This window comes from Somniosus microcephalus, chromosome 16, assembly GCF_052327205.1.
Source record: "Somniosus microcephalus isolate GS21.2 chromosome 16, FLI_Smic_1.0, whole genome shotgun sequence".
NCBI lineage: Eukaryota > Metazoa > Chordata > Chondrichthyes > Squaliformes > Somniosidae > Somniosus > Somniosus microcephalus.
Genome location: NC_141002.1, coordinates 58,317,377 through 58,334,690, shown reverse-complemented (window position 1 = coordinate 58,334,690; position 17,314 = coordinate 58,317,377). Strand labels below are relative to the sequence as shown.

The 17,314-nt window shown below is 42.3% G+C and overlaps 1 protein-coding gene across 3 annotated transcripts in view; it reads left to right on the top strand.

Moving 5' to 3' along the window:
* ergic2 (ERGIC and golgi 2) overlaps positions 1-17,314 on the top strand; it is a 70,251-nt gene that overhangs the window by 42,481 nt on the left and 10,456 nt on the right. For all 3 annotated transcript variants that reach the window (XM_086009107.1, XM_086009108.1, XM_086009106.1), the window contains 3 exons: positions 438-535; positions 5,284-5,446; positions 9,519-9,598. In XM_086009107.1, coding sequence (XP_085865233.1) covers positions 438-535; positions 5,284-5,446; positions 9,519-9,598 — 341 coding nt within the window. The remainder of the gene's footprint in view (positions 1-437; positions 536-5,283; positions 5,447-9,518; positions 9,599-17,314) is intronic.

The following is a 17,314-nucleotide window of genomic DNA, read 5'->3' as shown; positions in this document are numbered from 1 at the left end:
GTAATTAACTGTAATTTAAGTTGTAATTGTAATAATGTCAAATTAGTAACTGCAAGTGTATCAGCGTACTGCGCTACAGAGTGGCAGGACATGATTTATCTATGCTTCCATTCAGTGATTTTCTGATCTGAACCTGACCACTTAGAGAAGATGCTAAATGTAGAGGCAAGGCATATTGCCCATAGAAGGTGGAAATACTTGGAGGGAAAATTGCCCAAGCTCATTATGATGCATCTCTTGCTGATCAGTTGCATATTGACATTGGTATATTCCTATGTGAAAACATTTCACTTGTCTGTTCTCTTGAATTGTTTATGTAAATTTGTACTTTTTTTGAAAATCTTTGTGTGCTCCATTATAGTTTTGTGACGATTACCTGTTAACCTGAGAATATTTTTGTTCACACAGTGCTTTCAAATGCATTTTTTGTATTTTAGATAATCAGATGTTTCAATACTTCATCACAATTGTGCCAACAAAACTTAATACCTACAAGTTCTCAGCAGACACCCATCAGTATTCAGTCACAGAAAGGGTAAGTCAATTAATGAAGGTGTTTGGTTTTATCTTATCACTCGGGTATGCCACTTAAACTGGATCACATATTTGTTTCAACTGCTTTGCAATCACTATAGTTGGTGAGGTTCCCAATTATTCCCTTTTATGGTGTGAATTCATTTTTTGAGATACTTCTGTGTTATACACTTAATTATGGCATGTGCTTGACTAATTACATGGGGAACAAATGCTAAGGCAGTATTACAACAGGGCTTAAAACAATCTGGAAAACTATTTACCAACTCCCTATGGTGTGCACACACCATTGTAACCTGCTATGCAAATATTTCTAATTGGAATTTCAATGTTAGAATGTCAACAACAACTTGTATAGCGCCTTTATCATAATAAAACGTCCCAATGCACTGCACAGGAGTATTACAAAACAAAAAAATTTGACACCAAGCCACATAAGGAGAAATTAGGGCAGGTGACCAAAAGCTTGGTCAAAGAGGTAGGTTTTAAGGAGCGTCTTAAAGGAGGAAAGCGAGGTAACGAGGCGGAGAGGTTTAGGCAGGGAATTCCAGAGCTTAGGGCCTAGGCAACAGAAGGCACGGCCACCAATGGTTGAGCGATTATAATTGGGGATGCTCAAGAGGGCAGAATTAGAGGAGCGCAGATATTTCGAGGGTGGTGGTGAGGTTGTGGGGCTGAAGGAGATTACAGAGATAGGGAGGGGCGAGGCCATGGAGGGATTTGAAAACAAGGATGAGAATTTTGAAATCGAGGTACTGCTTAACCGGGAGTCAATGTAGGTCAACGAACACAGGAGTGATGGGCAAACAGAACTTGGTGCGAGTTAGGACACGGGCAGCCGAGTTACCTGTTATACTTAGTTGTAACAAACCTTGTGCTTTACTGAGAATTCCAATACAGGAAACTTTGGTTTATCCGGAGGTTGTATGTCCGGAATACTCGATCTAACGGCAAAAATCAGGAGCCGTTTTCTATAAGTTTTTTTAGTTCTCGTTCTTTTTTTTTTCCCAGTCAGGCACTGCAAGGTCTGTAGCTATAGCAACAGCTTCAGCTAGAGACGCTTGCAGCTGCAGCCGACTCTTTAGAAGCTGTTGCTAAGCAACAGTGTTTGTTGTCAGATACGGAGATGAAAACCTCCGTATGCTTCAACATTAACTTTATATGTCCGGCAGTTTTCATAGATCGGCAACACGTCGGTGCCGGATATCACAAAGTTTCCTGTATTAACAGCTCCATCAACTTGTAATAGCTCCCTGTCATCCCACCAGGTGGTGCTGTAAAGACTCCCCAACCTCTTTTACAGTTACCGAGTCTCCATTTCTGAAGCCCACATTTATTTTGCTTCTGCCTGGAAATGGAAGAGGTTTGCTCCCCCTGCAGTTCCAGAAGTAATTTTACTTTTCTTCTCCCTGTTCCTCAACCCCTCTCCTCCGTGCCTGACTCCACAATGTGTTTCTATCGATTTTCTCTCCTGTAAGGCTCCCTGTGCTTTTCCCTGTTACATTTTATACCATTACTGTTGCTGTGAAAATCATGCCCTTCATTTGTAACTCAATTGAAAACTCTTTATTTTTCCTGAAAGGCCTCGACTGTTAAGAAACAGCGGCCCCAATATTTCCAGCGAGATGGTTGTAGTGGCTGAGAAATGCGGGTAACGCAGAGTTCCTGCTGGATTTAACAGCAGGACCTCCTTTGAAATTTTTTTCTCCGTTTCCTAGCCGGTAGCCAGACAGATTGAAGAGATTGTGGGTCAGCCTGGAGATTGGGGGTGGGGTGAGGAAGAGGAGACGATCGTGGGTCAGCCTGGAGATCAGTGGTGGGGGGAGAGGGCAATTTCTTGTGGGGTTTGGTCAATAGCGGGAGGGAGGCCAACCGTGGCAGGTTAGCTTGGAGAGCTGGGGGAAGCACTCCTCCTCCTGGCCCACAAGCAGTGCTAGAAAAGCACTTAACCTGGTGGATCTGCCCTCCCTTCAGCTGCCAGGTTTCCAGAGCCCTGGGGAACCTGGCCTGCAGCCGTTAAATGCAAGTCTGTTAAAATCTGAGGCACACAGCCTCATTAATGTATAAATTACTGACCCGCCTCTTGAGTAGGTTACTCGCCCGCCCCGGTTAAAGTGGAAGTAGGCGGGTTGAGGTTGGGCTTCAGATTTTGCAGAATTTAACCACTCTCCCGCCGCCCGGAGTTAAAATTCTCCCCAGTGGAATTCTCTACCACAGAAGGCAGTGGAGGCCAATTCATTAAATATATTCAAGAAGGAGTTAGATATATTTTTTAAAGCTAAAGGGATCAAGGGATATGGGGAGAAAGCAGGGACAGGGTACTGAATTTGGATGATCAGCCATGATCTCATTAAATGGCGGAGCAGGCTCGAGGGGTCGAATGGCCTACTCCTCCTATCTTCTATGTTTCTATCCATCTCGTCACACCAACATGGATGATCTATTGATATATCTACAATATATAAAACTTTTTAACATGTATTATTTAGGCATTACCAGACACAGAAGGGAGATTTCCACAATTAGATACAGGAAACTCTCTTTTTACCGGCACCTAAATAACTGGAAATCTCTCTTAACCGGCAAAATTCAGGAGTAGGTTCAGGTAAGTTTTACTTCATATTAGTGGCCGTGTAACCGGGGTTCCTGGATCTGTGGCCGGTTCCTGCACCTGCTGCCATGCAACAGGGACGCCTGGATCTGTGGCCGTGTACGGGGCTCTCGTACCTTAGTGAGTATACCTCTCTGTAATCGGACTTTTTGATCAACTGGCACCACGCCGGTCCCGTCTGTGCCGGATAAAAAAGAGATTCCTGTAATAACATTTAGCAGAAATTGGGATTTACCATAAAACTAGCTTATGAACCAAAACACCAACATCATTGGTCAAACTTTACAAACAAAAGCTCAGGATTTGTCTTCCATATTTCTAGTCATGTAATTGTTGTACGTAGCTGTTCAGTAAGATATTTATAGATGAAACTTTCAAATCTAGCAGGGAACAAGCATAACTGGAAGCTGGCCAGGTGAGCGTGGCACTTATGAGGAGTGGGGAGATGAAGAATGGGACAGGAGTGGAGACAGAGCAGGAAGATTGGCCGGGCTTTGGGTCAGCTGGTAGATTTCTCACTGCGCTCCTCTAATCCTGCCCTCTTGAGCATCCCTGATAATCGCTCAACCTTTGGTGGTCGTGCCTTCTGTTGCCTAGGCCCTAAGTTCTGGAATTCCCTCCCTAAACCGCTCCGCCTCTCTACTTCTCTTTCCTCCTTTAAGACGCTCCTTAAAACCTACCTCTTTGACCAAGCTTTTGGTCACCTGCCCTAATTTATCCTATGTGGATCGGTGTCAAATTTGTTGTCTTAAAATACTCCTGTGCAGCGCCTTGGGACATTTTACTACGTTAAAGGCGCTATATAAATACAAGTTGTTGATGATTGGGGTAACAGTACCATCTATTATTCAGAAGCCTGAACTCCATGGTAAGTATAATCATATACATGGTGTCGGAGCATTTTAAGTAAGTGTTGCCAAGGGTGAAAAAAGCATTACAAAGGCGTGACGTGAAATAAATGTGACGGGAAGTACAAAGTCGCAAGACTTTTGTATATTTTTATATAACTTCTTGTGACACTACTTCCTGTTGTCACAATTACTTCCTATGTGACATCTACATTTCTTGATGGGATTTTATATTGCCTAGTTTCTGTGGAACCAAAGAATGTGAAGAGTAAGCAAGGATAAGATGTTCACATTGTACATATGGAACGTTTAACCATTTTGCATGTCCTACTTCTGTATCCGATTTCACAGTGACTTAAAATGGGTTACTAAATATTATTATGTAGTGAAGACATATTAACTATGTGCAGGGGCAGACTGGCCTTGTGAGAAATTGGCAGATTTCCTGAGTCCCCTGTGTGGTTCCATAGTGCTGTTTTCCGTTAGAATCCCACACCCTTTCGGGGGAGCCAGTTCGCCCCTGACTGTAACCATACTGAATGGCACTATGCTTTTGTTGTAAGTGACTTTGAAAGATTACTTAATTTTCTACTTAAAATTACCTATAATTTTCTGTGGAGTGAAAATAAGATTAAGATTAGCCTCTTTTGTAAATATGTCCGAGTTCATCCTTCAAAAAGGAATGAGTTTGCTTAATGTTTAAACTCTCTGGGCTTTTTCTAAGAGGATCAATTGTTGTCAACTTTGGCCCCTTTTCTCCAGTTCAAAAGGCATTGGCTTCCCCTGTGGTACAGTTCCAGTTACCAGTTATGCTCTGGTACCTCATTCAAGTGACTATTCTTTGTGAGCCTTGACTGAGCATTGCTGATATGGGCAATATGATAGCTGAGCCCAATCCTGCCTGATCTAGCAGGGGTTATGAGATAGTGATCAGGAGTGGGAGCTCTGTCTGATTTTCCTCTCTAGCCCAGAATCACTACAGCCAATTGTAGTGCTCCAACATAATCCTTCGCTGAGACCAATAAACTCCACATTTACCACAGATCAGATCTGGGAACTTCTAGTCTGTATGACTCCGAGTTGGTGACTACCTGCTTCCCTGCACTGGCTCAGATTCATTTTGTAAGGAAACTGATGATGAGACCAAAATAAGTGGAGGGGTTTTATACGTTTTGTGGCTCACAATCTGATTTTTTTTAAAACAACTATAATGAGAGCGGTAACAATTTATATGTATTTTTGGTCATTCGTATATCATGGTTCTTTCGGTGAGCCATTCTCTTTCCCTAGGAACGGGTGATAAACCATGCAGCCGGGAGCCATGGCGTTTCAGGTATTTTCATGAAATACGACATCAGCTCCTTGATGGTTACTGTGACTGAGCAGCACATGCCTTTAGGGCAGTTCTTAGTGAGATTGTGTGGAATTATTGGAGGAATATTCTCAACAACAGGCAAGTACTGTTTTTGTACTATTAACAGGAATATTGACTGCAGTTGAGGGCTCTATTGCTTTAATATTGTCCTGAACTTACAGAAAAATGACTTTGATTGTTTTAAATTTTCAAGGCTGAGGGCATAATACACTTGGGAGCCTTAAAATCAGCTAACATTGTAGCTAACACAACCAGAAAGTTACAGTTAGTACTTTACCTTTGGCAACAGGAGGCTCAATGAACAACCCCATCCTCCAGCATGTCAAAAGACAAGGCTGAAATGTTCACAACCAACTTCAGCCAGAAGTGCTGAATGGATGATTCTTCTCAGCCTCCTCCTGAGGTCCCCACCATCATAGATGTCAGTCTTCAGCCAATTCGATTCACTCCGCGTGACATCAAGAAATGGCTGCGTACACTGGACACAGCAAAGGCTACGGGCCCTGGCAACATCCTGCTGTAGTGCTGAAAACCTATGCTCCAGAACCAGCCGTGCCCTTAGCTAAGCTGTTCCAGTTCAGCTACAACACTGGCATCTACTCGACAATGTGGGATATTGCACAGGTAAGCCTTATCCACAATAACCAGGACAAATCCAATCCAGTCAATTACTGCCCCATTAGCCTACTCCCAATCATCAGCAAAGTGACAAAATAAGTTATCAACAATGCTGTCAAGCGGCGCTTAGTCACCAATAACCTGCTCACTGATGCTCAGTTTGGATTCTGCCCGAATCACTCGGCTCCAGACCTCATTGCAGCTTTGGTCCAAACATGGACATGAGTTAAATTTCAGAGGTGAGGTGAGAGCGACTGCCCTTGTCATCATGGTAGCATTGGACTGAGTGTGGCACCAAGGAGCCCTAGTAAAACTGAAGTCAATGGGAATCGAGGTGAAAACTCTCCAGTGGCTGGAGTCATGCCTGGCACAAAGCAAGATGGGTGTGATCATTGGATCCCAATCATCTCAACCACAGGGCATTGCTGCAGGAGTTCCTCAGGGCAGTGTCCTGGGTGCAACTATCTTCAGCTGCTTCATCAATGCCCTTCCCTCCATCATAAGGTCAGAAGTGGGGCTGTTCGCTGATGCTTGCAGTGTTCAGTTTCTTTTGCAATTCCTCAGATAATGAAGCAGTCCATACCTGCATGCAGCAAAACCTGGACAATAGCCAGGCTTGGGCTGATAAGTAGCAAGTAACATTTGTGCCACACAAGTGCCAGGCAATGACCATATTCAACATAAGAGAGCATAACCACCTTCCCTTGACATTCAGTGGAAGTACCATCATTGCGTCCCCAACCATCAACAACCTGGGGTCACCATTGACCAGAAACTGAACTGGACCACCCACATAAATTACGTGGCTACCAGAGCAGCTCAGAGGCTAGGTATTTGTGGCGAGTGGTTCACCTCCCAACTTCCCAAAGCCTCTCTACCACCTATAGGCAGAAGTCAGGAGTGTGATGGAATACTCTTCACTTGCCTGGATGAGTGAAGCTCAACACCATCCAGAACAAAGCAGTTCACTTGATCGGCAGCCCAACCACTCCCTCCATCATTGGCGTGCGTGGCTGCAATGTATACTATCTACAGGATGGACTGCAGCAACTGACCAAGGCAGCTTTGGCAGCAACTGCCAAACCCATGACCTCCACCACCTAAAGGGACAAGAGCGCAGGTTCATTGGAACACCATCACCTCCAAGTCGCACACCATCCTGACTTGGACTTTTATCACCATTGCTTTATTGTTGCTGGGCTAAAATCCTCAAACTCCCTACTTAACAGCATTGTGGGAGCACCTTCACCACACGGGCCTCCGTGGTTCAAGAAGAAGACCTAGCACCACTTTCTCAAGGGCAACTAGGGATGGGTAATAAATGCTGGCTTTGCTAGCAAGGCCCACATCCAGTGAAATAATTTTTTTAAACCTATTTACTAGCCCATTTTTGGTTCAGTGGCTATTTTGGCTTTAGTCATTACTATTGTAGTCAACTGAAACAGTAAATATCATTGGCTGCAGATCTTTCACCTGTGAGAAATTATTTTTTTCCATTATTGCCTATTTATTTTCAAGAAGAAAGCAATAGGATAAATGTTCTCCACTGAAAGCATATGCGAAACAGAAGAGTACAGAGCCAGAAAACAGTCTGCCTTCTATCTGGCCAGTCCCAAAAAATAAAATTATTTTCTGTTATTGGTGCAATGAGTCAGCATACTGGCTTTTTGTCTGTGGGACCAAAATTTTAATCTAGTCCAGACAAAATCAAAGTCTTTGCTTTCTGATGGTTATAAGAGACCTGTGAAATAATTTTGTGTAGTCTCAATCAATGTTCGTTCCCATTAATTTCTTTTGGGGGTGCGCGGGCCATTCAAAATACCACACATGCGCCGTTTCCCCATTGATAAGCCAGCGAGCCGGCCGCACAGCTTAAAGGGAACATTGGTCTCAACCTAGTTCCTATTGGGTACACGCCGACAGCACCCAAAACCTGCTCATAATTCAACCGAAATTGGTACTAAATTGGTGGATGCACTTGAGATGGGTGGTGTTGGAAAAGAACAAATTCACACATGGGCAGCAAAGGGTTTTTTTTTCAGTTAAAGTGAAGGTACATTTTTCAGGCAGAGTAGAGGAAGCTTTATTCTAAATGTGATTGTGCTGGGAGTGCTTGATGATGGCACTGGTTGTCAAAAATGAAAGTTAATTTGCACTCACTGATTTCCCCCCTCCCCCCACTACACACACACTTTGAATGCAAACTATTTAAGAAAGCCAAGATTTTTTTTTTTTGAAACTGGCCGTAGGGACATCGGAAATGCCGGTTTCAGGGATGCACAGCGCATGTGCCAAAAACCAGCATCTGTCAAGAATGCTCTTGACAGGTCTTCCTGTCAAATGTATGAAGGGAGATTCCCTTCTGTGATTGGCTCCCCCATGGCCCACGTGATCCCAGGGACGCTGCGAACTACATGCGCCTCTGGGACACGTGGGCCCTGCGCACTTCAAGTTTGGTGAGGCCCAGGAGCGGAAGCGTGTGCGTCCTGGGAGCCCTCCGGTAAGGGCGCAGATTTTTCCAGATCGCAGGCCAATGTCTCCATATTTATGAAAAGGTTATATTTTCAGACTGTGAGGCAAGCAATTGCCTCCGTGGTCACAAGAGTGATAATTGAGGCTGCAATAATGAATTCAGTTTGGGCACTGCAACTTGGAAAATTCTGAGATTCCACTAAAATTGGCACATTCAGTAATCCTGTGTGGAATTTGCATTAGTTTATGTCAAAATGGAAGTGCGCATGAACCCAGTACAAGTGAAACTGCTCAATAAACCTGTCATCAAAATGGCAGAAATTCTAGCCCACGTGTGCAGATAAAACCTCTTTATATTCCTTGTAGACTATAATGCGTGTCAAGTGATTTCATCTGTGTAAGACCTTTTAGCAAGATGTAGTAATGAAATAAAGTAACCAAAAGGTACTTTTTAATATTCGGTTCCTAAAAAGATTGGCAGTATTTCATGTCATTGTTTAGCTACACATTTGATTAAGCTACAGAATGTATTTTTTTTTGTTGGTGAAATGCCTGTAGATCTGATTTATAATATAATCTTGGTCACTTTGTGGTGAAATACATTATATTTTCTCCAGATGATTTAATGTAGTGTATTCTTTCATAGAACGCCCCTGTTACCCAGTAAATATTTAGACCTTACTTGATTGCATATTTCTGCCAACATAATAAATATATATATATATATAATATATATATATATAATTACTTTCCCTTCCTGATAGCATCAACAACACGTCTAATCCATGAACTGAATGTGCCATGTGAGCAATCCATTTGCTCTTAAAATTCAAATTTGGCACATTCTTGTGCCAATTAATTTTAATATATAGCAGACTACTGACGCTGGGATTCAAACAAAAATGCAACAATAATTTTTTCTTTGGAAAATAATTCATTATTGCTTTTAGATTTAATGACATAATTGTAAATAAAGGATATTGTGTAGATTTCTGCTTCTTGTGCTATTTCAGCATTATCACACCAGAGTAATAACATGCTTGATCTATTCTTTCCTTAGGCATGCTACATGGATTTGTGGGTTTTTTAGTTGATATCATCTGTTGTCGTTTCAAACTTGGAGCTTACAAACCCAAATCTGTAAGTTGACCTTATTTCTCTTGTGTCATTTTAGCACAAAAATAAAAATAGTGGTCCATTTTTAAACATTGTGTCCTGAGTGGGTTGGTAGTAAACTGCTCACTGTCAAATCAGAGATTCTTGGTTTAAGTCCTAGGAATACCTATCACTTAAGTTGGGCGTTCTTGGAGTGACCTTCGTTCTGCACCATCGGGAATGAGTCCTTTGCTTTGAAAAAGACCACAGCTCTTTCACAAAGTGTATCCCATTTCATGAGTTGTAATACAGGAAGACCAATTTATCTTTGTGGCAGGGTTTGACTTCATAAACTGTTTTTTAATAAGGATATCTTATAAAAGATTTTCTAACCATTTGGAAGCATGCATTTCTAAATCAAAGGGATTATAATGAAAAACTAGTAAAGAGAAACTCAAAGCAGACACACAAAGATAAGACTTTCTGCACAAAAAAAGGCTTTGCTACCAAGTAGATTTTCAATTTTGTGTTTATTGTGATGCAAGGAATATCCTTTGATTCAGCATTCTTCTGTCTGTATAGTATTCAGTATTGTTAGGATGCAGTCTTTTTACTACTTTTATGAATATTCAAAGTTAATTAAAATTCTTTTGGTTATGAGTGGAGATTGTGATTTCTTCCAGCAAGCGGAGGGAAAAACAAGGGAGAGCTTTGACTGAGTGTTCTTTATTACTCCCAGCAGCCTATACAAGGAACATTGGGGCACCTTGTTAGCAGGCTGCATATTGACCCTCTTGACTTGCAGGTATTATGTCAAGTGGAGGAAGAAAAGAAATTTAAAAATGCAGTTTTGTACGCAGCTGAAATAGCAAATGTTTTGAAGCACCCACAGTAAAAGGCTGTACCAGTGTTGGTTCATCTAACTCACTAATATGTGCAGTGAATCCTCTAAGGCTGTTCCACTGCTGTGTGATTGCTTGTACAGGAAACTTTCTGGTATCCGGCACGGACGGGACCGACGTGGTGCCGGTTCATCAACAATTCCGGATAACCGAACGCTATAGTAAAAGATACGGAGCTCTGAGCTCCGTATAAAGCAACAAACCCTGTTGCTTACAGCTTCAAAACAATCTGCACAAGTTGCAAGTGTCTCTGTAGCTTAGCAACAGCTTCAGCTACACCCTTGCACAGCAACAAATCAATTTAAAAAAGTAACTAAAAGTAAAAAAAGTTACCTGAACCGATTCCTGAATTTTGCCGGTGGATAGAGCGTTCCGGTTATTTAGGGGCCGGTTAATCGAAAGTTTCCTGTAGTTCAAACATAAATACTACTTAAAAAAAATTCAGAATAGAGAAAAGCATGCTAGAGCTGATCATAATTCTCTTTTAGCCTGTTTACATTAAAAGCGGGCATCAATGATGAGATTCCATATTTACTTTTGAAAGCCACGAAGGACATTTTGTACTCAAGTTTAATAACCAGATCTAAATTGTTTCCATAGGTTGGCAAATTTGAGCAGAATGGGCCCTGTAGCCCCTTATTATAGGGCAGCAATTTACAATTTAAGAGACTGAATGAGATGCAGATTTTATGTTTTTTTATGTCAGTGGCCTATTTGTCATAAGTTGTACTAAAGTAGTTCCACAAAATATGCTTGCTGAGTTGAAACTTGAAAAGTAACTAATCTGAGTACTGTATAATCTTTATTAAAAAGGTCACAAGCAATGTTACGGAAACTACAGGTCTGTAGGTCAAAATTCATATTGGAGCATACTTATGATCGACTCACAGTTGAGCAAGTTTATCACGCTAAAATCCCAGCCAATATAAGTGTATAACTTATGGTTACCCCAATGAATTTATTGAGGCAGATTTGGTGGATAATGACAAGCTAATTGATATTTATCATCTTTTTAAACTTTTTTGCTAATTGTTTTTAGGTCTGTATTAGTACCAGGAAATTCAACACTTTCCCATTTCAGGCACTTGGTGTATCAAACACTCCCAGATCAGGTATAGCACAGTTAGATCCATAGTAAAGCTCACTTTATTCTGCTCAGTCTCTGATCAGCACTGCCTTTTACACAACATGATGAATTCAGTTAGCCACACCAAACCACCCAGTGGTCTCTCTTTGTAATTGTCAAATCAATGCCAGTGTGCAAAATTAGGTACACTCACTATGGTGTGGGTCCATGTGTACAAGAAACTGGGTTGAGATGATATGGGACCCTTGCAGCCAACAGCTGAGTGACTTCCATCCCTTCAGGCTGGGCTGGATTTGAATTCATATCTCAGAATTGAAAGGCCAGTGTGCCAATCCACTGCACCACACAATCCCCTGTAGATATTTTTTCCTTAAATCATTTATTATTTTTGTGTTAATGAAAGTGAAGCATATCCATGATGGGAAATGGAGCACCTGTATACGGTTTGCACCCAGCGTCGGCACCTAACATCATACAGTCTGGTGCAGCACAGTTGGATGTATTCTTCTTTTAACAATAGCCCAGATTTCATGATCGCGAAGCCTGAAATAATTTTCAAGATCAGCATTTTCTTAGTACTTTGGGTGAGCTCCAAGTGTTTAGAACTGCACTACTTAAGAGCTCATCAATGGAGGAATGGGAAATAGTGTGTTGCTGCATGATTTAAAGACATGCGGCAGTTTAAAAGGCATTATCATCAGTTTTGGAGTATCCAAACAATATTGCCAAATAAATTGTCTTGTGGGGCCACTTGCAGGGCAGAGAATCCACCACTTCTTGAATGCAGTGTTAACTGCAAAATGTCAGGCAGGGGAGAGGTTCCTATTTGGAATGGAACAACCCAGGCCACAAGGAAACCATATTACAAAACTCTCATGCCACTCCCACCGAAAGGGACATATGAGCTCTGCTCTCTGGGAATCCATTCTAACCTCTCTCCCTCCCAACATGGTCCAGAGGAAAAAGAACCAGGCTCCACTGCATTTAGCACTCCCAGCACTTCATAGAATGTGCTGTCAATCACTCTGTCCTTACCAAGCACCAGCTCATGGATATCGAGCCTGGGTGAGAGGGCGAGTGAGCCACAGAGCAGTGCACTAGATGACATACACAGCATAAGTGACCAGGAGCAGCTTGTGGCAACGTTACTGGCTGCAGGGTCAGTTGTGTCTTGTCTCAGCTGAAGGACCTGAAGATCTAGAGCTTGTGGGTCTTGCTTTTAAAAGAATGATGCTGGCAGACCATTGAGCACTGATACAGCCATTGGGGAGACTCTATCAGACAATGTGCTGATGATGGCAGCTCAAGTGGAGCAGTCTATCACCATTATGTGCAGTATGTTGCAGGCTACATTGGAGTGTGTGGCAACTCCAGAGACATCTGCAACGGAAGCCTTGTGATCGAGGCCACAAGGGCTGCCTGTCTTGCTTTCATATGTGCTTAGACTCCTGTCATGGAGGCCTGCAGTGCCAGATTTGAGATAGCTGTCTCTTTTGGCTTCAGAAGGCTTGGCAATTGGGCATAGATAACGGCGAAGCAAGGCTTTGCTTATCTCATTGGTAGCTTTAGGTCTGCTTTCCTGATGTTTAGTGGCGATGCGGAGTCAGTGTCCAGTATTAGAGGTTTGGTAGGAATACACCTTGATGATGGTGTTATGTCTAAGATAGCAGCATGTGCAGGCCAAACCACCTCGTGCATGATGCGGTTCTGCTGGTTGCAAATGAGCTGTATGTTGAAAGAGTGGAATCCTTTCCTGTTAAATGTAGTTGGTGTCATTGAGAAGGGAGAACAAGTTTGTGAATTTTTGGACCTTTGGGAATCCTGCCACTCTGTAAAATAGCAGTGCCCTGTTAGTGTGCTGATTGTTCATTGGGAATGAAATTTAACTCTCTGCTCCAGCAAACATTGCATCCATGACATGTGATGCACCTGTGCACACTTGATTGCTTTATGCTGTTAATGTCCCAGTGGCAGTGTGGAATGATTCCTTACTGTAAATGCTAAAAAGCCATTGAAAATTCACTCCACCTTTTCTACAACACCTGGCAGTCCAGGTTGCTTGGAAAGCTAAGGCAGATAAAGCAGAAATGACAGAAAATGGGACATTTGATATAATATCATTGCCACCTCATTTTCATGTGCCCACCTAAATAGGATGGGTACTTCCCCAGCCACAGAAAATGAGGCAGGTACTAAATTTAGCTGTGTTTCAGCGGAGCAGAACTCCAGCCCATTTTACGATCCCGGCTGCCCAGTTTGCACTGGCAAAATGGACAGTTCTGTTTGGAAAATCTAGGCTAGTGTGCATTAATTCCAGCCTCAGAAAAGCATCCCACTACATTTCCAATACCATCCATCCTTGGGATTTTTTGGTTAAGCTGCCAACCAAGTGCTGAATCCTGGTACTTTTGTGCTCTGCACTTATCAACTGAGAACTTGGTTGAGACTGTCCTGACTCATTTTGTTCAGGATCTTTATAACTGATAGAGGGGACACTTGCATCAGATCAGTCTGGCAGAGGCAAAGGGCAGAGCAAATACAGAACACAGCACCACAACAGTGTGTTTCATGATAACATCAAGGGAATCATGAAACCAGTATGAATTGTATTCAAATCCATGTAAAAGATATATTCTAACCGACTGGTCCAGTGGATAGAATGTGAATGACATCAAATTGTATTAAAATTGGGGTAGCCTTATGGCGGGGCTATTATTCAGCGATCTACAGCAACTGAACAAAGGAATAACAAATGCCAATTCATTAAAAAATATATAAAATAGCCCATATCCAAGCCAAACAACTAATAATAAATACATTATAAATGAGGCCAAAAAGACAAAGATTTGCTTGCTCAAGACAAATACAACATTAAAGTATACACGTAGATCCATTGAGTGTAGTACTAAAAGTAATGCTGACAATCTTACAAAGTATTGAGCATTGAAAAAGTACTGGAGCATTGTTTTGATTGCAACACTTTATTAAGTGATTAGGGATTTAGAAAAGATTCAAAGGAGGTCAACAGAAATGACTACTGTCTTAAATCAGATTTATAAAAGTGGCCAAAAAGTGGCTTTCATTGGAAAGCGAATACATACTCCGAGAATGATAAAGATATGGGGATCAAAAATTCACAGCCTTCTGGCGCATATCCACTGTAACTCCAGGAACGGTAGCATAGTGGTTATGTTACTGGACTACTAATCCAGAGGCCTGGACTAATGACCCGGAGACATGAATTCAAATCCCACCACAGCAGCTAATAAATAAATCTGGAATGAAAAGCTAGTATCAGTCATGGTGACCATGAAACTACCAGATTGTTGTTTAAAAACCCATCTGGTTCACTAATGTCCTTTAGGTAAGGAAATCTGCTGTCCTTACCCGGTCTGGCCTATATGTGGTTGACTCTTAAATGCCCTCTGTAGCAAACCACTTAAAGAAGTATCATGAACTGCAGTGATTCAAGAAGGCGGCCCACCACCATTTTCCCAAGAGCAATTAGGGATGGGCATAGAAACATAGAAGATAGGAGCAGGACTAGGCCATTCGGCCCCTTGAGCCTGCTCCGCCATTTAATGCGATCATGGCTGATCATCCAAATTCAGTACCCAGTCCCTGCTTTCTCCCCATACCCCTTGATCCCTTTAGCCTTAAGAAATATATCCAACTCCTTCTTCAATATATTTAATGAATTGGCCTCAACTGTCTTCTGTGGTAGAGAATTCCACAGGTTCATCACTCTCTGGGTGAAGAAATTCCTCCTCATTTCTGTCCTAAATGGCTTACCCCTTATCCTTAGACTGTGAACCCTGGTTCTGGACTCCCTGACCATCGGGAACATCCTTCCTGCATCTAGTCTGTCCAGTCCTGTCAGAATTTTATAAGTTTCAATGAGATCCCCTCTTATTCTTCCAAACTCCAGCGAGTATAAGCCCAATCGACCCAATCTCTCCTCATACGTCATTCCTGCCATCCCAGGTATCAGCCTGGTGAATCTTCGCTGAACTCCTTCCATGGCAAGAACATCCTTCCTCAGACAAGGCGACCAAAACTGCACACAATACTCAAGATGTGGTCTCACCAAGGCCCTGTACAACTGCAGCAAGACATCCTTGTTCCTGTACTCGAACCCTCTCGCTACGAAGGCCAACATACCATTTGCCTTCTTAACTGCCTGCTGCACCTGCATGCTTACCTTCAGCGACTGGTGCACAAGGACACCCAGGTCTCGTTGCACTTCCCCTTCACCCAATCTATTGCCATTCAGATAATAATCTGCCTTCCTGTTTTTGCCACCAAAGTGGATAACCTCACATTTATCCACATTATATTGCATCTGCCATGCTTATGCCCAATCACCCAACCTGTCCAAATCATCCTGGAGTTTCTTGGCATCCTCCTCACAGCACACACGCCCACCCAGCTTTGTGTCGTCTGCAAACTTGGAGATAATACATCTAGTTCCCTTGTCTAGCTCATTAATATATATTGTGAAGAGCTGGGATCCAAGGACCGATCCCTGCGGTACCCCACTAGTCACTGCCTGCCACTCGGAAAAAGACCCGTTTATTCCAACTCTTTGCTTTCTGTCTGCCAACCAGTTCTCTATCCAAGTCAATACCTTGCCCCCAATCTCATGTGCCTTAACTTTACACGCTAATAATCTCTTATGCGGGACTTTATTGAAAGCCTTCTGAAAGTCCAAATACACCTCATCCACTGGTTCTCCCTTACCTATTTTACCAGTTACATCCTATAAAAATTCCAGTAGATTAGTCAAGCACGATTTACCTTTTGTAAATCCATGTTGACTTTGTCCGATCCTGTCACTGTTTTCCAAGTGCTCTGCTATTACATCTTTTATAATGGACTCCAGCATTTTCCCCACTACCGATGTCAGGCTTACCGGTCTGTAATTCCCCGTTTTCTCTCTACCACCTTTTTTGAATAGTGGGGTAACATTAGCTACCCTCCAATCCATGGGTACTGTTCCAGATTCCATCGAATGTTGGAAGATGATCAGCAAAGCATCTACTATTTCTAGGGCCACTTCCTTAAATACCCTAGGATGTAGATTATTACCCTGGGGATTTATCGGCCTTCAATCCCGTCAATTTCCCGAACACCATTTCCCTACAAATACTGATTTCTTTCAGTTCCTCCCTTTCATCAGACCCTATATTCCCTGACATCTCTGGGAGGTTATTTGTGTCCTCCTTTGTGAAGACAGAACCAAAATATGTATTTAATTGGTCTGCCATTTCTTTGTTCCCCATTATAAATTCCCCTGATTCTGACTGCAAGGGACCTACGATTGACTTCACCAATCTTTTTCTCTTCACATATCTATAAAAGCTTTTACATTCAGTTTTTATGTTACCTGCAAGCTTACTCTCCTATTCTATTTTCCCCTTCTTAATTAATCCCTTTGTCCTCCTTTGTTGAATCCTAAACTGCTCCCAATCCTCAGGTTTACTGCTTTTTCTGGCCAGTTTATATGTCCTCTCCTTGGATCTTATGCTATCCCTAATTTCCCTTGTTAGCCAGCAATAAATGCTGGCCTTGCCGGCGACACCCACATCCCGTGAACAAATTTAAAAAAACGCAAATTAGAATGGAACTCCGTTACAATGGTCTGAGTTACATGGCTTCCAAGGTCACCACTGCCCATCTTACCTGTGGCTCTTAACAGACCTCCCTAGTAATGATAACATTTATCACTCACCAGTCTAGGATGTTGACAGAGGAGGGATTGGCAAAAATAAG